We start from the raw sequence: 23,522 nt of genomic DNA, 5'->3' as shown, positions 1-23,522 counted from the left end.
TGTGTTTCCTTGTGGTTTCTTTTTCCATGTCTGCTCTCCATACCTATATGCCAGCTCTCCATCTTAAATTAGAAGCCTTTGGTCCATCTTCTGTCCCGTTTGCACAACCTCTACGTTGTGGAAACCAGGCCCACGACTGGGGCTCGCGGGGATCGCTGTAATATAATTAACATATGATAATAATCATCTGGCAAGCTGTTACACTTCTCTGCAAAGGGCTGGGTAATAAGTGCAAGGGGGACAAGTCTGTACAGCTTTTGAATTAATAAAAAACGAAGTTTGTCGGGAAAGCAGCATGTAGTAAAGCAGCACCCTGCTTAAATAGTTAGCTGACAACTTCAAGGGAGGGTGGCATGTTAATAGTTAAGCTGCTTTGCTTTGTCTTCACATGCCCTGTCCGGCATCTCATCTCATTCAAGCAACCTAATTACCATCCAGCCTTTCAACAGCACATCATCTTAGCACCTCGCTGCCAAGACAGTTACTCACCTACAGGCCTCATTATGTTTTGCCAGTGCATCTCTGGGCCAAAAATAACTCAGCAATCTCCGCTCAGTACCCAGGTCTGCAAGTGACAAACAAATAATTGAGGGAAGCGAACCCTCAGCTCGGTGCAGCTGACACAGAGCCCTGCGTGCTGAGCCTGTAACAACAGTGCTGCTCTGAGCAGCTCGTGTCATTGCGCATCTCCGGGCACTGACAGCTCTGGACGTGGCAATTCAGCTGTGTTGGCTGCTCTGCAGACCGTGCCAAGGTGCTGTCATTGTCCTGCAGGTAAATGGCTGATGTCTGAGAACAAAGGCTTAATGAGAGAATTAAAAAGAGTAAAATCACGCACGTTCCTGTCATCCCAGAGGGCTTATGGGTGGGCCAGGAAACGATCCATCTTCCCCTTTTCATCTGATCTTATAATTAATTAAATGTTGATTGCTGCAAGAGTGGCTGTGCGCACTTAAAAATCAGATTAGCCAGTAAATTGTCTCTAATGGTGGTTTTTATTGCCCTGGTAGTTTACACAAAACCAATGGATGTGCTCCTTTCTTCAGAGCCCAATAGTTTGGGGATGGGTGGCTCTGAGATCCCATGGCTGGGACAGGGGCTACAACCACATCCATCAGTGTGGGTGCACATACACACAGGGTTAGGACTTTGCTGCTGAGATCCCCATGCGTGCTCTTCACGGATAGTCAATGCCAGCAGATAAGATGTCAAGGCAGAGGAGGAGGGAGCATTGCAGCGGTGCTGGAGGTTGTTCAGAAAGATGCTAACACAGCAAATGTGTGTTGTTATGGCAAAGAATCTGCAGTGTTTTCCTACAAGTTTGGTCCTTTTGCTGTTAGCAGTTACAGGTAGGAGCGGCACAAAACCTTTCAGACGGATAACTAAGCAAACTTCTAAGCTTAAAGAGCAGTCTAATTTGTAGGGAAAAGTTTGCTTTAGTAATTAATGCGTCTCTGTTGTTTATTGCGTAGATATGGATAAATAATTTGCAAATGAAAACAACCAGGAGGCAGAGAATGGGATTTCATCTTTGAGTTGGTTCCTTGGAGGAATGATAAGGAGATTCTGGCTGTTTTCTTTGGAAATAGAGGTGTTGCGTTCCTCTGGCTTTACATGGAAAATGGTTGCTGCTTAGAACGCGTGTTTTATCACCATGCCTACACGTTCTCTCTAAACCTTGTCCTTTGGAGATAGGGTGAATATATTCCGTTGGGCTACGTATTTAAGACATAAAAAGCACGCAGATAACTTGCTCTGACAGGCAGAAGGTAAATGATTTCACTCCATCTCTGACAGCTCCAACTTTTTTAAGAACGAAAGAAGTTGCTTCTACTTGACTTACCTTTCCCCCCAGGGAGCAGATGTGAGGTGCAGGCATCACACCATTGGGTTACAAGGGAATTCTTCAGTGCTGGACCAGGTATCCCTGAGTGAGAGCTGCGGGGTTTTGTGCCCCACGGATGACAAGGGAGCACAGATCTGTGCAGTGTCTCTATACGAGCCCTCCTGAGAGCGCCGTGCTTTGCTTCGATGGCTTTTCATGGTGCAGCATGGACATGTTCATGCCAGATTTAGAACCCCAAGAGCCACGTGCTCATGGGCCGGTCCAAACCACCTCTCTCCAGTTTAATGCTCTGAAATTACGTTTTTAATTAACGCTGTACAAAGCACAGCGCCGCTCTCATCCCTCTGAGCGAACACAAGGACGGCAGATGGTCTGGGTGTGACACAGGCAGAGAAGTTGGCACGTGGGCACCAAAGTTTGCTTCTGGATTCACTTGTGTAGCTTGGAGTAACGTGGCTGGAATTGTCTTCTATGGATTTGAGGAGGTGGGTCCTGGCTGAGCACCACGGTAACATTTCAGATCCTATTTTCCCCCTTGCAGCAGCTGTAGATGCAGGCAGTGCTTGTACAGCAGCGGTTAGCTTGCAGGACAGGAGGTTGTACAGTTAGGTGCTATTAACATCGTTTTACTTAAAAGGCAAACCACAATTACAGAGCAATGTTGTGTGTTTTTTCCCCTAAACATGAGCAGGAATGTAGTTTCAAATGCATGTATCTGTGTATGTATGTTTTTAATAATGCTCTGTCATTTAACATGGTACCTTGCCAAAAATGAAATCATTAATGAACTCCACAGGGCATTTATGCAGATCCAAGGCTGCTCATTATGTCTATTTTTAAGCACGTTGCATTGTTGATGGCGCAGGGCATTTGTTGAAACCTGTAAGATAGAACTTGTAATTTTGTTTGCTAACACTTGCAAAAGATTACAAATGTGATCAGAGGCCCTTTGATGTGGAGGGGAGCAATGGGATCATTTGCACAGGAATGAGCACACGTTGTCCTACTTGGAGCACGTCTCCTGCGTTGCCATGCTGAGTATTCCTCAGGAAAGATGCTTTCAGAGGGTCTGGTGTCAATACTGTGTTATGGAGCACCTCCGCTCCATGCACAGCTGTGCTGCAGATGGACTAACTTCCCCAGCTCGAGCAGTTGGAGCAAAGGGTCATTGGAGCCAAAAGCAAGCACAGTTTTCATGCAGCGGGATGCAGACGTGCACAGATAATGCTGTACGTCTCTGCAGAAGCCAAGGAGGTGTTGGGTTTGCTGCTGGCATTTGGGGCTCCACAGGTATTTAATGGGTTTTGCCGAGACATGCTCCTGATTGTAAAGTGGTTCTGGAGCTGACAGACTTTGCTCAAGGCAAATTCTTTTCATTAAAAAAGGATTTAACTAATTAGGCCCGACTGCCAACTGACAGGTTAATTGATAAGGGAAGTGGGCCCAGTAACCCGGAGGTGAGATTATATGGGGACTTCGGGTCTTTATACTCTCTGATAAAAGTTGGTCTTCCAGTGGATGCCGGGAGTCACGCTGGGTTTTTATAGGTTGCAGTGCCTGAAGAGCTGCAGTTTTCCAGCATTCATTTCTCTTAGTAGAGGTCGGATCCAACATCTGCTCTGAGATGGGGTTCATTACAGCCAAAAGGGGAACAGCTCATGCAGTTGGGGTGGGGCTGCCAGGCACCTTGTGTGGCACTTCTTCATTTCTTTAATTACCTAACGCACAACTTAACACGCCTTACTTTTAATTGTTGAGTTCAGTAATCATTTAGCCCTATAAATATCAGCTCTGGAACAACTTCTTAGTTAACCATTTGCATTTTAGAATGGGAATGAGCAGGGGAACATGTTTACTGGTGGCAGTGCAGAGAGCAATGGTGGGCAAAAGGCACTTGTGGGTGTTCAACATGTTGTGTTCTGTGCAGGTCATCACTTATATGTGCGTTTAAACCTCATTTGTTTCCCCATGTGCACTCAGGGAGGCCGAAGCCATGTGAAGGAACTGGGGATGGGGCTGGCACCTCCGCTGCTGTAAAAATAGGAATATAGGTTAAACTTTATATATATATATATATCCTGGTAAGCTGAGAGCAGCATGTCACTTTTTAGATACAAAGGTGGGAACTTCAGCTGGTAGAAACTGAGTGATTTACTCTTGCTAAGAATAACTGTAAGTGGAAGTTTGGGGGATGAGCCTTAAGGATTTATAATAAGGGTTATTTTCATGGGTGTGCTAATACCTTGCTGAGATGTTTCTGTTCCAGGCCTTTCCTCTTGGACAGGATTAGCTGCATGGGTTGCATGTATTAGTATAATCAACCCTACTGTGGTGTCAAAACGTAGTAAGTCAATGCTATCATAAAGTCTAAACCCACCTTGTTTTCCTTTTTCTTCCTCCTGTGCTCCATCTAAAATAAATAACTGAAAATAGCTGAATGAATATAATCCATTTCTCCAAAGGAAGAAAAATAATTGCCTTCAGACATCTAACTTCCCTGCCAAATTGCATCCTGATGTGAATTGCAATGGACAAATTATAATCCTTTGAGACAAGGGAGGAAATGATGGAGTCTGTAAGTGACCCTTCCCTGGTAGGCACAGTCAAAATGAAACTAAACTTGGCAAGTGATTTGCACTCACATCGGGGAAGAGCTGGTCCCCAGGTCATCCTTGAAAGGCATTGACTTACGAGTGAGAAGAAAATAGCTTGCAATGCATGCTGATGGCCTGAGCTTGAGCAGAAGGCAGTTTCAAGTGCTATCAGCACTATGCAGACCGCAAGCTCTATATTGCACCACTTAAAAAAAAAGAAAAAAAAATATCAAAACCAAACAGTGGCAAGTAAAAGCATGAAGGAGGAGGGAAATGTAGCCAGGGAGCCTCATGGTTGCTGGGTTGCTCTTGGAAAGGCTTTTTTTTTTGCTTAACAAATGATGGCACCTGCAGAGATGGCCACATCAGCAGGAACTGAGCATCTGCCTTCAAGTCTCTCTCTGTTTACTTTGTAATCCAGTACTTAGGTATATAAGAATCGAGGTGCATTTATGTGCAGCACACAAAACATGCATCCAAAATGTCTGCAGGCAGGTCTCCCACTGGTTGAAAGTGGAAAATCAGAAGCCAAGTTAAGAGCTTTTTACTCAACCCGAGTTATCTCAGAAAGGATCTTGAACTTCATATCGTGGCTGTTGATGGGAAAGATGCTACCATTGCAGGTGAGCACAGATAGAAGGATTCAGACTGGAACAATATAGAGTCGTATCCTCCAAACTGTCTAATGGATGGCAGGAGCCAGAACTGCGAGGAGGAGAGAAAAGATTGTGTTCCTATACAGAATGGATGCTCTGCTTTTGCAAAACATAACGCCGTCAGTGTCTGCAGCAGTTGGTAGAATAGCTGTGATTGTTTTTCTAACCTCAGGAAGATTAAATGTCATTTAGCAAACTTGGTCTAGGAGATAGTAGCGCGACTGCGAGCATTTTCTTAGGGAAATATGAGCTGTAGAAGTTTATTAATAGGATGTAGAACAGTTATTTGTTTGTCTGCTTTCCCCCCCTCAGGAATTTTTTCCTTTATGTTTTCTAAATAATACAAGACAGCCTTGGCAGCACAATCCCCACAGTGGTTAATGTCAGATTGTTATCAGATTTGGCAGTGATTGTTTTCTAATAATATGTATGTTTTTCCCTTGCTGCCCATGTAAGAGTGACAGTTTGCTGAAACTCAATGCAAGGTTTAAGAAAGCGGTAAATCACTGAGAGCACATGACCTACTTACTGTTCATCTCTTTTACTATCTGCCTTGTAGATATTGAAGAAAAGGATTTGCAAGAAAGCAGATGAGAGATGGGAGTCTGAATTTCTCCTTTGTTTTTATTATAGCAAATACAAGATCCTATTTATATTTGGGCTTCGCAATTACGTTCCTCACTCCCAACAGAAGAGCTGATGAAACATATAACGCACATGTCAGCATTTGCCTTGTTTTGAATGCTTATCACAGCGTGTTGGTTTAAGAAGCTCCAGGTAGTTTAAGTGACCACATCCTCTCCTAGACAGCATTGGGAAAGATGGGCAGGATGTGGGTGCTGCAGGGGCACAGGGACAGATGGGGATACTTTTCCTTCCCAGCCATAGGCTGGGGCTGCTGCCCAGAGCCCCCCAGGCCATCAGTAAGGGCACTGCTGTGACCTAAGCAAAGCAATGAAAGGTTTCTGGCTGGTCGAGCTGGCAGAAACTATTCTCTTACATCTTCACGATGTGGCAATAAAAATGCAACAGCTGCCAGAAAGCAACACTGAACCATCCACTTTTCCTTGCAGCAGCCGGTTTCCTAAACAAAGCTCTCTGATTACCGAATATTATCCTTCTCCCTGAGGAGCCCAGCTACTCCCCAGCTGCTGCTTCCCTCTAGAAGGGAACATGAAAGATGAACCAACGCCGATCCTGGGGTGAAGAGCCTGTGGTGTGTCACTGCCGAGACAGGGAAGCATTAGAGCTGCTCTCAGCTGTTGTGGCAACCAAACAAAACCCAAGCAGTAGCTGATTGCCAGGTCAGAACCAGCCTCTTTCAGAAAGGGATTAAGCAGCCGAATGCACTTGTGTTGGCTGAAAGTGATACAGCATTAAGTATAACTCTTTTAGAGTTATTTCTTCCTGTGGATTGGTTTGGAAAAGCACTCACCTTGGATCAGCAATCATCCCTTACCACTATAAGTTTTAACCAGCAGTGAGGATATTACATGAGCAAAGGATCCTAGGAGTTGCTTTTTGCCTTCATCTCAAGACCACTGGGAAGGGCTGCTTGCCTTGTCCACGTGATGGCCTTGGCTGGAAGGGGAAGTGTTGTCAAAGTCTTAGAGTGGTTTTAAGAAGTGTTTACTCTGTTTTAATTTAGTTGGCTGTATTATGTTTGGTCTTGAAGTGCTTGCATTTACCTTTGTGTGGCTGCCTGGGGAGGGCTGTAGGCTCCATGCAATGGGCTTCTGTTGTCAAATCTCAGAGTCATTATCAGTTAATATGTTAGCTGAGGTGCAGTCAATCCATGGAAGAAATACATATTGAGATGAAAACATTACCTGGGGTGTTAATTTGCTGCCTGTATTGGGAACCATGATAATTATTGGGGAATGTTGGGCATTTTCAGTGAAATCTCCCTCACTTAAAGCGTGCTGCTGCTTGTCCAAACTGCAGTGATTTGATAGTCATGTTTTAGAGAGCGGAACTTTGGCTTTTAAGTCGGCATTTAATCCGTGCTCATGCGTTATGTCCTTAAGTGTTCTCTGAGTTCTTCTGAAGAGGATGTCTGCTGGCAGTCGTGGCTGGTTCAAAGTCAGCTGTGGGTGTGCTGCTTCGCTTCCCCTGTATTTTCAAGTAGGTGGTGCTTCCAATGGGAGAAGCTTGCAGCGCTTCACCCATGAATAGTAGCGCTTAACTACTCAAGTTTGTTCCAATTATTATTTCATGTGGTTTGAAAAGCGACTTTTCACTGTGAAGAGCCTTGAAATGCTCCAGAATGATGTTACCCGCCAAGTGTGGAGCTCAGGGAAGAGGCAGCATCTCAGTTGCTTTGCTGTTGCATCTTCTGCATCATTAGTGAAGTTCAGCCACAGACTCCCATCTGCTATTAGAGAGGCCCCTATTAAGGAAAACTGAATTGCATGGAATAGCAATAAGATGCAGCGTCGCTGCCTTTCCTGATTTTATCAGGAGTCTCATGATTTTGGGGTTCTTTTTGATCTTAGGTCCTGAAGTGATGTCATTAAGTAACAGGCACTCCCTTTCACAGGGCTGAAAATGAAATGCAAATAAAGCAAACCCAGAATATACATGCTGCTGTTTTTAAGGCAGTTACATGGTGAGGAGGCTTTGGCTGGTGGTGGTTCCGTACACTTGAGATTAGAACTGTTACAGTCTGATGAAGCGATAAGAAGCTTATCTAGTTGGCCATTATTTAGGCAGAGTCCCTGTGTTCCAGGTAGGATTCCTCTATGTGTTATACATCTGGAACCCTGTGTGTGTGGCACTGCTGTCCCTTTCCCCTTGGGTCAATGAGCCAGACAGATACTGGGCTTGGTCAGCAGTGTCATCCAGGTACTTTGGCCAGCACAAGGGGCTGTCACAGCTACAAGGTGCTCATTGCCTCTCCTTGTCATTAAAACATTTCCATGCATCTTTGCATGCAGCAGATAGGCTGGTGTGCATTGGTAGTGTGTACTTGCCCGGTGCTGATAATGCCAGAAACTGCTTGACTGTAGCTGCTACCATAAATACTGAGCTTGTGCAATGTATCCCCTGTTAAATCTGGATTGAGCAACCACATAAATCATGGCCTTGAATGTTTTGGTTTGCATTGGCAGCCCTTTTGGTAACTGCTGAGATAAAAGCTGTGCCTACAGCAAGCCATATTAACCAAGTCAGCCGTGTGAAATGCATCCATTTATTTAAATAAATCTAACAGCTACTTGGCTTCGAATAAAAACACTTCTTTTCTTTGTGGTTTCTTTAGATAATTTCAAGCTCAAATTCAGCTGCTGCTATCCAGTGTCTTCTGGGCAGAAGTGGTTATAAAACTGTGATGAAAAAGATCGCCTTGTAACTTTGGGGCAAACTTGTGTTTGCAACGCAGTGTGCATCTGATCCGTGACAGTAGCAAAATGTCATGGAAAACGCTGCCATGTGTTCATTAAAAGTCTGTTGAGAAGCGAGATGGCAAACTCAATTGTGAGAGCACAATTATATGTTATTCCAGATGAGAAAAAAACAACATCGAGCACCAGAGTGAAGTAGCAAAGCCAGCCAAGCAGACCAAGCCACAGCAGATGAGGTTATGCATTAACAATTGCAGGATTGGGGATACTGAAAGAAAGAACTATTCATGCACAGCGCTGGCCTCTAAATTAACTCGAGTGCTTCAGCAGAATGACCTGTGGGCAGCTCAATAGATATTTTTGTTCAGCGCGCTGAAACAATTCAAGAAGATGTAAATAATTGCAGACTGAGTAAAATCTTAGAGTCTGGATCAAAGCAATTGTTCAGAGCGGCCTTTGATGGCCGTGCTGTTGTCACTGTGCTTGGTCCCTTGAAAGACTGAGCTGATCAGTAGGTGATGTGTGCAGGTAAGGAGAGGCCACGCTGTGCTCAGAGGAGATAGAGGAGACATCAGAGTTTCCAATGGTAATGGTAGAAGCAATAGCCGAGGTAATCCATCTCCTTCCTATGTGACACAAGCACAGGGCAGCTCCCTGGGGAGCTGCTCAGGTTCCCACCAGATGCTGCACAACAAACAGTGCTGCAGGAGGGCTGGGAAAGCAGGGCTGGAGGAAGTGAGAGCATGACAGGAGGCCACAAAACCACTGGGAAAAGTGGTTTCATTCGGCACTGATGTGTGCAACACGCTGGGCTTTGCTTTCCCTTTCTTTCACCCCACGCTGTCGTTCAGACCTGTGTCCTGATGTGCTTGAGTGAACTCAGCAGTGAGAAGAGCTTTGAGAGCTGTAAAAGTAACATTAGGCCCTTGTGAACAGTTGATTTTTATCATTCCATCAGTGGCTCTGTGGCCCAGTCTGAGTTTTGCAGTGCTCTGTCTCTGTGGAGCAACATAATCACCCTATTTCTAAGTGGGTTTCTTTTTAGTTTGGTTAATTTTGGGGCCTTTTTTTTTGGTACAGTAGATTTGCTTTTACTCGGTACTTTGCAGAATCATTTAACGTTGTTTGTTTTTAATCTGGTGTGTGATTAAAATAGATTAATGTTGTTGTAACATAAAAACCCTCCAGGGGTTTTGTTCTCTTTGTAAATATTCTCTTGGATCTTTTTTGTCTCCTAAACTGTGTGTAGGGAGAGTATTTTAATGGGACCTGGGGAGAAAAGAGCAGCATTTTAAACTTAATATAAGAATTTAATTTTTAATAGGTTTCATTTGGGGCTGGAGTATTCATATTGAAGTGGAAATTAAAGTGTCTGGATGCTTTGTGTGTAAGCTTTTGGAAAGTCTATAAAGAGATGTGTGGGTAAAAGCCTTTCTTTCTTATCTGATCTCACAAATATGCAGTTAGAGAAGCTATTGATTGATATCGTTCATTCATATTTGACCTAGTTTTGCAAATTTACCTTTGAGTTTCCTTTTGTTAGTCCATGCAGGTGTGCTGTGTAGAGCATGGGTCGACCTGCTGTCCTCCAGCAGGGCTCCTGTTCCTCTCCACATTTGCCTGTGAAGGCACAAGTTACAACAGCAATTAAATCACTTCCAGACTGCTGCGTGCCATACAGATGGGTGGCAGAGTGGTTCACTGAGCCATACAGGCAGCAGTGGGTTGTATTTGTGGTAAGGTAAAATGCCTTGTGGTCTCTCCAGGTTGGCAGGTGAGAAGATGTACTCATTGCTTAGAGTCGTGGAACCATGAAGGTTGGAAATGACCTCTAACATCATCTAGCCATCCAGCCCTGGGAGCAGCTGTGGGAACAGGAGGGTCCAGGCATCAGTGAGGCCCCTCTGAGTCACAAGGTCATTCATTGCTCATCTTTGCAGCCAGCCTGCCTTGCTTCATACCCAGGGTGCTGCACGAGGAGCAGGTGGTGGCGAGACGCCGATGACAAGAGCCCTGTTTATGGCTAATGAGCCCCTCCAGCAGTTACGGAGATAACCAGCAGCCGTCCCTGCTGCAGATACATTTCCAGGTCTGTGAGCTTAGCTTAATACCTCCGCCTTATCTCGGCATTGCGGACTGCTTTCTGTCTTCATGTGGAGGCATCAGAATGGCCTCAGGCTCTTTGGTAAGATTAAGAGCTTCCCCTGGCATCCTGACAAGGAGGAAATTTAAGGAACAAGAGTATTTAATTTAAAGCTAATCTGGTCTTTGTGAAAGCGGAGGATTAGACCATTAAGTTCTACGCGCCTGGCAGGTTTCTGCCACTGATGGCACAGATGTGCTTCTCCTGAAGGCTGTGTGTGTCTCTGTGCGTGCTCTGTTCCTAGAATCCAGGTTTAAGTCTTGCTAGGAGGAATAACTTAGAGAAAACGATGGCTGCATTTGTGGTGGGCGCAGCCTCCATCCTCAGGAGGACGGGCTTCTAAATGCTTTCAGCAGTTTACAGTGAAATTAGTGGCTGTTGGTAAACATTCAGCTATCTTTTGTTGTTGTTGTTGTTCCTGCTACCCAAGAATGAATTGTAAGTTAGCTTCCAGGGGATGCTGGAGGGCTTCCAGCACACACAGCAGGCTTAGCACCTCCTGGGAGCAGGGCCTTGGATCCCTTAGAGGTGAGATGCAAGAAGTGAACACATCCCCACCTGCAGCTGGAGCCATTCGTGTGAGCTGCTTTCCCTCTTCCCTGTGAATCAGTTAGATATCCCTGCCTTGATAACAGTTAAATCCTCCTCACTTCCATCACAGCACCACAAGTGAGTAGGTTAATGTACAGATACTTATATGCAAAGGTGAGTACACAGGTGCACCCACTCTCACACAGGTAAATATGTATTTTATAATGGATTAGCTGTTAAATGGAGCTCTTAATGGTTTGTTTCTAAATGGTAATGGGCCCAGTTGATTTTCTATGTATTTTCTACATTATACTGGAGGCTGTTACAGTTTTAGCCCTGTGCTTATTATGTAATGCTATGGGCATGATTGTGAAGTATTCATAATTGGCAGGGCCTAACAGAAAGCTAAGCAAATGAGCTAAGGACATGATGATTAAAAGCTCACGGCTGTCAGCCTCACTATAAAGTGGGGAAAAGAAATTCATCTAGATAATTTTCCTATATTTGAATGCATAACAAGACGTAGCGGAACGGAATTAATCATTGCGTATTACGTTCTCTTACTCACTTTCTTACTCAGATGCATCCTTTGTACCACAAAGAGGAGTGGTGGCATTAGGCCAGGATTGAATTTGACCTTTCTTCAGTCCCTGCCGTTATTTTCATGAAAGCAATGGAAAGAAGCCTTAAGCAAGAACTGATTCTTGTTTTGCACCAACCCCTGAGCTGAAGTGCTCATAATCTAAATACTTGGAGGAGGAAACGGGGACAGATGCTGACCTAACAGTGTCCCTGGGGAGCTGGAACAGAACTTTAATCTTCTCCTCTAGTGCTTCGTCCCTGAGTCCTGATGATTTTCCACAGATCATTTTTTTTCCTGTATATTTGGAGACATTGCAAAATCACTTTGCCCAATGCATCCTGAAGGGTTATTGCTAAAAGCTTCTCACAGCCTTGTAAGAAATATGTGCTTCAGCGTATCTAGTACCTGTTCAACCTGGTGAAGTAATGGGGTTTTCCTATGTCAGAACAAATCACGCCTGTGCCAAAACTGCGGTAAATGTTCTCCAGGACTTAATGAGCTCTTGCTGTTTTGCGGTGGTCCTAACAATTTGTTACTGTGACTGTCCTATAGTACAGAATTACGGTATCAAAAGCATCTCATACAGAGACAGGGATATCAGGGAAAGCTGATGGCACATTGTGTGTTTTGGGGCTGTGCTGCACCGGCGTGGAATTCTTTTCACGATAAAGATGGATGCGTCTGGGTGTGTGATCTTTGTTAATTCTAATTAAGCAGAGGTAGTAAAAGTGACATTCTTCACTGGGGCTGTGAACTCTTCCTGAAGTCACTTTAAATTAGAACATGGTAAAAGAGGGCAAAACTGAGTGAGAAACCTGGCATTCCTCCTTGATTCTTTGTAAGTCAGCACGAAGCACAAAGCTGTGCCTGTGGCTGCAAAACACGGAAGGTTTGGGGTATTAAAACCCACTTTGACTTTCAAGAGCTTCTCTTGAACGCAATTCCACACCGCCATGAAAAAAAATAATCAGTGTAAAATATCTGAACTGGAGCAAATGGAACAATTTGGCGACTCTGATGCCTTCGTCCGGAGTTTCATGCCTGCGAGGATGTGAAAAAGTCGATAGTGTGAATTGGAAGTTATTGATTATTTCACTGGGCTGCTGTTGAAACATCATATGTGCTTGATTTGGTCTCCCAACACCCAGCAAATGTTTGTTTCTAGTTTTGTCTCCCTTGCGAAAACAGTTGAAAACGCCATAAATTGAAAATGATTTTTTTTCCTTCTAATTTTAAAGCATTTCTTTCTTGAAGTTAAATAAATGCTATTTGTAAAGGTTCCCCTCACACCAAGATGGATATTTCACATTACAGATGGGCCTATTCTTAATTTACTTTGCAAGGCGTTGAGCCTTCTGTTCGACACTGCCATCTGCAGCCCCATTGATTTTAGGACGTTTGTGTAAAGCTGTCTGCATCCGACAGCTTGCAGGGCTGGCTCTCCGCTCCTTTGAAACAAAGCAGGTTATGGAAATGGGCTTTTCTCCTGCTGCCTCTGCGCCAAGGCCGACCTCACCACCTTGTTGAATGACAGCAAGAGATTCAAATGAGAACCTCAACTGAGAGGAAGCTTCGGGTCGTGTTCTGTGTTTTGGAGGTGTAAAGGCTGTCGTGATACAGCAGGGTGAGCTGTGTTGACTCCTGAATGTGGAAGAACACCAGTTACCAAAACTGCTGTGAAGTGCTTCCACTTTGAGCTGCTGAACATTTCCACTGCTTCACATGGAGCGTGCAGCAAAGGGGAGAAAAAAGGAAAAGGGATTATTGTGGGTATTTGTAGAACAGATTTGACTGTAAGATTATCCACAAAAGTAAAAAATATTTACATCCCAGTTGGTTAAAAATCTGTCCGGTATGTCTATTTGTTTAGCTAGCATTAATTACCTACATCAGCTCCTTCTGGTTTGGTTAATTTCCAAGATTCAAACATTTTGCTTTAAATTACTGGAATTAAGAGGGAAACGTACACCGTGGCAGTTTGCTGATGTAATCTTAGGAGAATACCCAGTGCTCTGTGATGGGGGGCTGGGGGCTTGGCATGGCCCTGCTGGTTGGGAGTGATGGGAGGAGAGAAGTTGGACCCCCTTTCATTCCAGCTCTCCAAAACCCCAAATTGCTTGCACCCAGTGCATCACCAATACCTGCTTCCAGGAGTTTAAGCTGCTGGAAGTCAAGCAAACAATGCAACGCTGTCCAGAGAGGGATGTTGTCATTCATCAGAAGCCTGTGAGGAGATGAACAGATAAAGAAAATCAAGTGGAATGTAAGTTGTGCAGCTGTTGAGATAAAAATGAACACAGAACAGTGCAAAGTCATTTCTCCATGGCTCACCTTTGCTAGGTGGGAGACTTCCAGGTTGTTGCTCCAGGCTGCAGGGCCAGACAAGGCTGTGTTGAACAGGGCGTTGCTGCTTTGCATCTCCAGGCCATCAGAGATGATGCAAATAATGTGGAAACTCCTAGGCTGCAATTTGTGGGTCTGAGGTTGCCAGCTGTCTGAAGGCAAGGAGCTGCTTTGCTGGAGGAGGGATCTGACGTGCTGGTTGCAGAGTTCACATGCTGCTCTTGGATTCCTGGGCTCGCCATGCAGTGTCACACCTGGGCACACTGTGCCTGCTGGTGTAATTGTGAGTTGACTTGTGCGGCTACTTAATGAAGCTTAATGGTAAGGGAGAGAGAATAGGAGGATTCAGAGGATGCTAGAGGGGGATTCAGTTTGCTAGAGGGGGAATGACCCTCACTACACTGAGAGGCCTGGAAGTGCTGTGGTTGTGTGCAGAGTATGGTCACGGTGTGTGTACATTGTCCCACTGACTTCAGTGCAAAAGAGCAAATACTGAATTAAATGGTCTTCTGGTGCTTTGCATCGCGTGTGACTTAAACAGTTGACCTTACGTGTGGTGCATGTTCCTGTTGGTGTCTTTAGGGGAAGGCCTCCCAATTAATGGCATGAAGCATCTCTCCACATTTAAGGCCTTTCCTCTTAGAGCAGGGAGAGGCTGCTGGCAGCTGGGGCTGTCCCAGCTCAGCAATGTGCTCCTCATACCGTCTGCAGTGCAGATCTGTGCCACATGTACTGTATATCCCCAGTGACAGCTGAGCAAACTTATGAAATAACAATTGGGGATGATTATATTAGTTTGGAGGATTAGCACAGCAGGTAGCAGTGTTGGCACAGGGCAGGGTTTGGGCCGAAGGATAAATACACATTCTTTTTATTATTGCAGCTAATGGGAATCTGCTAGACTTTGAAGCATAGAAAAGGCTCACTGGCCACCTGTGAGCTAATCACACGGATTTGCCTCATTCTGTATTTCTGCTCACTTGGAGCCTGTAATCTAATTTCCAAACAGAGATGAGAAGAGCGAACAATTCATTTTCTACTTTACATGGCTGTGCCGGTAAACTTTTAATCCTTTCAGAATTACAGTTCCTTGCAGCGTGGAGGTAACAACACAGAGCCCTGTGTGCAAGACGTGAGTCTTTGAATGCACCATTTGCTGGATAATAATTAGCCTCAGCACGGCTCAACATGAATCAAAACAAAGGTTCGGAGCGTTGGACATTTTTCAAACGATGTCTTGGAGCACACATAGACTAAAGATTGCAGTTTTCATAGAGAATTCCTGGGTTTTTAACTTCAAAAGAGCCCCGCAGCAGTCGGCGTTGTCTTCAGCCCCCAGCGTTACACCCTGCTGTTGTGTCTCTTCCATTTGTAGGACACGGTGATGTCAGTTTCATGTCTTACCTAATTAATTATCTTTATAGCAGAAGGATGTGTGGCTGTTTCGGTGTTACTGTGGACTTGGTGACTTTGTCACCACCCTCTGGGTGAAAAACTTCCTCCTAAGATCCAACCTAAACCTCCCCTGTCTCAGTTTAAAACCATTCCCCCTTGACCTTGTAATAAAAAAATAGAGCCAGAAATTTCATTGTCCTCAGTGAATTGTGCTCACTGAAGTCGGTTCAAGCAGGAGGGATATATGGTCATAGGAGTGATGTCCCCAAGAGCATCATCAGACCTTTGTTGCACCTTACAAGGTGATCATCAGGGAGGCTAACGAGACTTCTCTGGTTGCATGGGGGTATATGGTGGCTCACACATTGCTCCTCTGGGTCTTCCCGAGGGCAGACACTGTTCAGTGAGTCAGTAGTTCTATCAAAAACACCCTTTTGCAAAATCTTCCTTTGCAAGAAAAAAAAAAAGCCCATGTCATGGGTAAATGCAAAAGCTGTTTGTCTGATTCTGTGAAAGCATCTCATGTTGTGTGGAGCAATTAGAATATAATGGGACATTTGGCTGTACCAAAATTTCTCCTACCAGAAGGCCCCCAGCTGTCCCGAGGTATGTGAAACCAGAGCTGCTGGGCAGCACAGCCTTTCTGATTGCAAATAACATTCATACAGATTGACTGGCACAAAATGACATCTCTCTGAGACCTGCCAGGTTCCCGTCATCACCCCACCTCCGTGTCTGGAAATTAATTTGATTTAAGCAAATAGATTTCATTCCGTTTGTTTATAAGGTTTCAGTGACTGGGAGGGCTGCCATCCAACTGCAGTCCGTGGAGTTCAAGTAATTGGAGCAAGCCAGTCGATATCCAGCAGATGTCAAGAGCAGGCTGGGGAGAGCCATGGTCATGAAAACAAGATGTCAAGGCAAAGAAAGCCTTTTCAAGTAGTTCTGTGGTCACCTTGCAGAGGTATCATAAAGGTCTTCAGACCATGAGAGGCTCTTATTACCTGCACCAAGTTATGCAGGAGGTAATGATGCTCCTCTATAAATGGTTGTAATAAAAAAGCCGAATATGTTTCAGTTCTTGAATTATCATATAGGCTTCAATGAAACATCACATTCCTGTTCACAGAATGCTACTAAACGGGGTAAAAACAAAACTGGTGCATGCCAAAGAGCCGCTGATGGTCTTGTGGTTTTTTCTTGGTTTTATATTGTTTTCTATATTAATTAGTACAAACTCTTTCAAGTCTTTCACTGTCTTACTTGGGAGGAATGTGGTACGCAGTCATGTTTAGCTACAGGGGAAAAAGCTTTTATCAGCCCTTGTCTGAAGCACAAAGCAGGCTTTAGTGACATTACAACTGTATGTACAAACCTATTCAATGATTTGACCCCCACTTGTGCCCAAGTGTGAGAATGTGCTAAGAAACACATGAGCGTTGGAATTGCAGTTTGGAGGTATAGCGGAGTTTTCCTGTAGACACAGAGGACCAAAACAGTTGCAATTAGAAGTGTGCATTGCCATGTTCCTGCTGGGCTTTGCTTTGGTGTTAACAAGAGAGGTGCTGTGGTTTTGTGCTCTGTGTTTGAACTTGACATCGTGCCTTTAAAATCAGGATTGAAAATTCTTGGCTCTAAAGAAGAAATTCAGAAAGGGAACGGTGTTATGTGTCTGGTGAGTTATGGGTATGACACCTCTCAGGGGGAATAAATGTGTTATTTTTCTATATAAACACACCACACTGATCTTTTTTGTCCTTCATATATTAAACTGAGCTGTCAGGCTACATTCGATCAGCGTTCATAAGGTGATACTTTTCAAGCTGCTTTTGAAAGCCAGTTTTATTCAAGCTTATTGAAGTAATCCTGTTGCATACGAGTGGGCTGAGTGTTTGGGAGAGCACTGCAGTTACATGGCTGGAGCAAACTGATTGTAAGGAGGGGGGCTGGCAGTGAAGCCCCATTTTCTTCCCAACCCCTGTGTTGAAGCTAATCTGGTGATAGGGTTGTCCCATCCCTATTGATAATTGGAGGGAATGGTGAAGCCTCGCTGTTCCCTGTTTTTCCTTGGAGCGAAGGATTCTCACCAGTAAAACGTGGCTGAAGAATGGAAAGCAGGGAGTTGGGTTGTTTTCATCATCATCTCTTTGCAATGCAGGGTTGGTCTAAGAGCTGCTCAAGTGTGAAGTCCTTGTGCCCCGAGCTGGTCAGTGTAAAAGCCAGGAGGGCAAGCAGCAGCACATACACATGCTGTAGGGTTGTTAGAGCTGTTCAACAGTGAAGAAACCTCATCCATCTGAGAGAGCAGGGATTGAGTCTAGACATACCTGAGGCAGTGCGTGTTAAATCAGAACACACAGGCCTCAACAGGACACGTTGCAGTAGCTGGGACAAGCCAAGACCAGCAGCGGGCAGTGATGCAGATGGTTTAATGCAGAGCTTCCCCAGGTCTGCCCCAGCTGGCTCGGAATGGAGACGTGGAACGGAGCTGAGGAACCGAGCGGTGAGTGATGGGAAAGGGGTGAACTGCTTCGGTGTGAGGCAGTGGTGCAGAAACCTACAGGGTGCAGCAGGAGGATGAATGGGAAGGGATTGGGAACATGGGTGAACTTGTAGGAAGGAAGGGTGGGAAGCCAGGAGCTGAAAAACTTGCAGTGGAGATAAAAGGGAATAACGCTCTTCTAAAGGAATGGGGGATGGTGATGACTTACAGAGAAGTCTCTGACAAACTGGCAAGAACCAAGTGGAATTAAAAGGTGAGGAATGAAAACCTTGTGGAAGGAATATTCTCATATGACGTGCGTAGAAATGTGCTGCTATGGGCGATAACTTTACACTACTCAGATGAGATTGATGCACCTAACAGGTCCGTGGTGCATTACTGTGATTTTAGAAAGCTGGGGAAGAAAGTCTCCGGTTTCTGGGAGTCATCCAGTCTTAGCAGACATCAGCATGAGCTCTCACGTGCCAGGCAGGTTATTTAATCTGCAAATGTTTTACATCTGCTTTGGAAAAATCAGTGGTGGGAAAGGTGGATCCTTGTCATGGTGTAGAAGGGGCTGTCTGTGTTTCTGCAAGCCTGGGTGCGCTTTACAAATGCTGTGATTACAGGCCCTGTACTTCTTTAATTAAAGCACAAAATTGAAACAAGAAGCGAAGGCTTGATGTGCTCAAACCCTTTATTATCAAAGAATGGCCCCCAAATCATTTGTCAGCATTACTTCCTACGGGGGAAGTTTACATTCTGTTCAGGAAAAATCCACATTAATAAACTCTGGTGCTGGTATCTGGCAAGTGACTGCTTCAGAGCTGCACAAGTAATGAGTAACTTACCTCTACCTATTGGGAGAGGTTGGGAAACCAAGAGATTATCTCTGTTGGGAGTGAACTGTGCGCACTGTGCCTATGTGTGCACATGTAGGTCGAAGCAGGATTGAGTTACGGTGTTGCTTTCTGTTAGGTTCCATTAGGATGCTACAGATGGATGCAGTTTTTTTTTCCTATTAAGTAAAATGCAGTGATTTGTAGAAGAGTTTTGCACTTCATTTTCCTTTAGAAAGCCATATCCCCTTCCTTTTTGCTAAGTAAAGACATGCCTTGAAAAAATATCAAACATCAAGTGCTTTTAATATTATACTCACAGCATACAGGATATAGGGGTTACATTTATGGCCCGTGTTCTGTGTAACAGCTGGCTGAAATAGATCGTTTCATGTGAAATATTGGAGGGCTCCACACTCTCAAATCAAGGCCAGCAGCAGCTCAGTGACTGAAGAATTGTCAGCATCTTGTGCAATTCCATTAAGTGCTTCTTCTCATTGATCTGCAACTTTATTGTTGACGATTAAATCCATTGCCAGGCAGAAGAGAAACACTTCTAACAGGAGGTAGCAAAGTCTTTTGTCCCGAATGATTTTTCTTCTGTTTTATAATTAAGTACAAAGTGTGTGACAAGTCTTGCTATTCACTTGTACTAAATACCTGCTTACCGTGGGATAATTGATATCAGCAGACGACAGAGCTGCTTGCAACACACTTTCAAATGCGTGTTTTTAATTTGCATAATCAAATACTTTGTTAGTGTCCTTGGAAATTAGGATGAAAGATGGCTGTGTGCTAAAAATGAAGCGTTGTTTTTAGCAGATTATTCTGTATCCAGTACAGCAGATGAAGTGCTCTGGGGCCTTCCTGGTACGTGTTGGCTGGTGCACCCAATGATCTTCCCCATCCTTTGCAGTAATAGTTTCTGTCATCTGCCTCTATTTATCCAAATGTTCCTTTGACTGATGTCCAATCAATATGAAATGTACTTAAATCTGATTAATTATTTCAAGTCATGTAGGACACACATTGAAGTGTCATCCCAAGGCAGTGGGGTGTACGTTCTCTGCTTCCCATTGACTTCAGAGAAGTTAGGACTGCCTGTATTGGTTGTGATGGTGTGCACCAACTGCCCCACTTTTTGTGTGTTAAGTGAAAAACAGAGGAATTTCAGATTCAAGACACATCATAGGGAAAAACAGGAAAGGAAGATAATGGAAGCTGCATGTGCTGTCTGGGTGGTATGAGCTCAGCCAGTGTTTTTCTTCACCCTTCAAAGAACATTGAACTGCGGCTTTATTCCTTTCTCAGTTAAAAGACTGTCTGCTGTTGGACGTAATAGCAGCCCAGTGGAAAAAGGGAAGCCTTTGCCAGCACAGAAGTTACATCACAGTTATTTGTCCAAAGCAAAGTATGGAGACGACCATCAAATGAAGTCATAGGGGCACGAAGGACATTTTCCCCTTAGTTTTTGTGAGTCAGTCAACCCTCATACGTGATGTGCTGGTAGGAAAATAGTGATCTTGTATTTATGGCTGTGAAGTATTGTTGATGAGGACTTGAGCCTTCCATACGAAACACGAGGTTGGTTGTGTTCATCACTGATGTGGGATTTCAGCTCCCAAAAGAAAAGTTGTGGGATGAGGAACTCATTTATGCAGCTTAATTACAGGGATGCATGTGGAGAATATAAGGAGGCACAGAGAGACTGCAGGACATCTGATAGCATCCTGGGATGGATGCATAGATGCAGAGGTGTAAGACTGAGAGAGGGGGAAGGTGTGCAGATGTTCAGGGTTTGATGCTTGGAATAATGTTATGTTACTGAATGCAACATCTTCTAAGAGATGAACTAACAGGAATGGGACTTAAGGGGCTGTGTAATAAAGATGTAAGCAGCAGCAGCAAAGAATACCCAGGAGATGACAAGATTCCTCACCCCATCTCTCCGGGGGAGGAGGAGCTGCATTCCCAGCAGTGAGTTGTGCTGAATAAATGTTACAAACACCAGAGACTCTAAAGATATCAAATGGAAAGATTTAATGATTGCAGCAAGCACAAGGTATTCCCTGTAGCTTCGGAAGTATCACCTCAGCTGGGTTTTCAGACCACCCGACCTACTGTATTCGACTCAAAGGGAATTTCTAATGACAAAACTTGTTTGTCTCTCTCCTGCACCTCCCTTTTGTCCCATCTCCTATTCACGAGCCTTTAAAGCAGTCTCCATTGGGCTGCTGTCACACAGGGCCTGCAAACCTTTTAATAAGGGCGTAGTTTGCTGCATGAGAAACCCAAATGAGGAAGAGTCTTTGATACGTTCCTGACCGACTCTCTCCAGCAATTCCAATGTTGTGCAGGTTGGCAGATGCTGTGAACCTTGTCTGTGGCTTGGAGAAATGCTTTACATTATAGATATTTATTCTCCTTCTCATCAAGGTTTGACCAATGCAGCTGTCAACCATTATTTCTGAGCGCATGTTAATTTATTATACGTTTATTCATTTTAGCCCTTAAAATTGGCAGAAGAATGAGTGAAGTTTTTCTGTCTGAAGATGATTTGGAAACCTGGGTGCTTGTCCCCAGGCCCTTTAAATCTCATGTGTTTCCCATATGCTTCATCTTTTAATTGCCAAAGTTGTAAGTGCCGCTTTACACCATCGCTATGCAATATTGACGTAAATAACGCTCCCAATTCCCGCAGCAGCTGCCAATGCTGACTTTTCCAACCCTGTCTTGGCAGCGTTCCCCCTGAACGTGCTCAGAGGGATGTCACTCATCAGATGAACAGGTTGCCCAGTGATGCTGTGGCTGCCCCCACCCTGGAAGCACTCAAGGCCAGGCTGGATGGGGCTGTGAGCAACCTGGTCTGATGGGAGGTGTCCCTGCCTATAGCAGGGGGTTACAATGAGTTGATCTTAAAGGTCCCTTCCAACCCAAACCATTCTACAGAATATTCATTGTTAGAAGTCTGGGGGCGTGATTGAAGTGGGAGGTCTTTGTGACGCCCCCTTGAGCAGAACTCCAGTGTAGCAAGTGTTGTAATTTTAATAGCAGTCATTAGTATTAAAGAGACACAGCTGGAGGACCCAAACCAGTCTCTCCATGACCAGCCAAACCAAGGAAGCCTTGCTTTCTGACCAGTAAACATTTTAATGTTTCAGATTTGTGTAATAAGGCGCAGAGCTCGCAGTGCATTTCCTCCCTTAGAGGGTTGGTGAGGGAGTGATGATAGAGGAACAATAACAATATTCGTTGTGAATACACACTCATCTGTTCTGTCTCTCTTTTATTGCAGATAAAGAGTTAGGACTCAGTACACTCGCTGAAAATGCCGACCCTGGTGCTAGGGGTCCAGCTGTCCCGAAAATATCAGGACTAGAGAGAAGCCAAGAGAAGAGCCAGGACAGCAGCAAAGACCCAATACTTGAGCCCGTGGTGCCTAAAGACCCCTGCCCTCAGGTGGCCCAGCCTCTGGCCCAGCCCCAGCTGGAACTGCAGCCGGAGATACCTTGCCCCAGCCCTGCGCTCGCCCCACGGCCGGAGGTTCCAGCCCCACCAGCCCCACCACCAGCCCCACAGCTGCCTGCAGCCCCGGAGGAACCCACCCGTCCACCCGCACCGCAGCCTCCTGTGCAGCACCCACCCCGGCCGCAGTCCCCGGTGCAGCCAGCCCACCCCAACCTCCCTGCAGTGCAACCCCATCCGGCCGCTCAAAGCCTCTCGCAGCCGCTCTCTGCCTACAACAGCAGCAGTTTAAGCCTCAACAGCTTAAGGTAGGTGGAAAGCCAGGTGTGCCCATGTGCTGTCTCTTTGCAAACTTGCTGCCCCCAGTGGTGATGCTTTATTGGTGCCTGGAGAAAGTGTGGGGGGATTGGGGTAGAGGTGACAGCGCATCGCACCCCATTTGTCAGAAATTGAGGGGGATTTGTGCCCTCATCTTCAAATTCTTCCCTAAAATGAGCCAGAATCACTTTATTTTCCCATCAGTGTTTGGTAATCTCAAGCTCTTTGTTAATTTGCCTTGGTTTATCCCTCCTGTCCTTGCACACTCAGGTTTTTGAAGGGGATTTCATGCAACATAGGCCAGTGGAAGCAAATCCCAGTTCTTGCAGGCTGAGCTGTTCTCAGAAGGCTCCCGACTTTTACCTTTGCCTCCCTGTAAACCTCTTCTGCTTTCCCCAACTACTGACATGCCCTAGGGCAAGAAATACAGTGCAGCTGCTGTTAGCTCTGCTGACAGCTTGGCATAGGCTTACACTGATGACATTCAGGCTTAATTTCTTCCCGCACTGACAACACCTTGCAGTCCTCAGTGTTTTTCACCTCACTTGGCCACACAGAGATAATCCTCACCTTTTGTAGGGGGATAACAAAATTAACGGGGATTAAGCAACCCGTTCCCAGGAGCTCGTGATGTCTTTGTAAGTCACAGACCTCAGGTTTCCCCTGTGGCAACCCGGTGCTCTCAGCAGTGCCTCACCTTTCCTTCCCTGAATCTGAGCTTGCAGCAGGAACATGGCATCCCTCCTGACCTGGTGAACCAGTATATGGATGCTTCGTGGTTTGACTAAAACTGGGAGTTGTTGTTGAAGAATTGGATTTATTTTTAACCAAATTGGTGCGGCTCGTCTTCAGAATCCACTGCAATAAAAACATGTCATTACTTGAAATATTGACAAGTGGGATTAAGCACCATGTGATTATATGGTAAACATTCCCTGCTAAGAAATGAAACCTGAAAAATTACAACCAGTATAATCCTGGGTATT

At 45.0% G+C, this 23,522-nt stretch overlaps 1 protein-coding gene across 10 annotated transcripts in view; it reads left to right on the top strand.

The window, feature by feature from the left end:
* Positions 1-23,522, top strand: part of AUTS2 (activator of transcription and developmental regulator AUTS2) — a 523,712-nt gene that overhangs the window by 480,091 nt on the left and 20,099 nt on the right. For all 10 annotated transcript variants that reach the window (XM_015880954.2, XM_015880959.2, XM_015880958.2 and 7 more), the window contains one exon: positions 22,049-22,526. In XM_015880954.2, the coding sequence (XP_015736440.1) occupies positions 22,049-22,526 (478 nt within the window). The remainder of the gene's footprint in view (positions 1-22,048; positions 22,527-23,522) is intronic.

The sequence above is a fragment of the Coturnix japonica genome, chromosome 19 (genome assembly GCF_001577835.2).
Source record: "Coturnix japonica isolate 7356 chromosome 19, Coturnix japonica 2.1, whole genome shotgun sequence".
NCBI lineage: Eukaryota > Metazoa > Chordata > Aves > Galliformes > Phasianidae > Coturnix > Coturnix japonica.
Note: the sequence above shows the minus strand (reverse complement) of the source record. Positions and strands in the feature narration are given on the sequence as shown.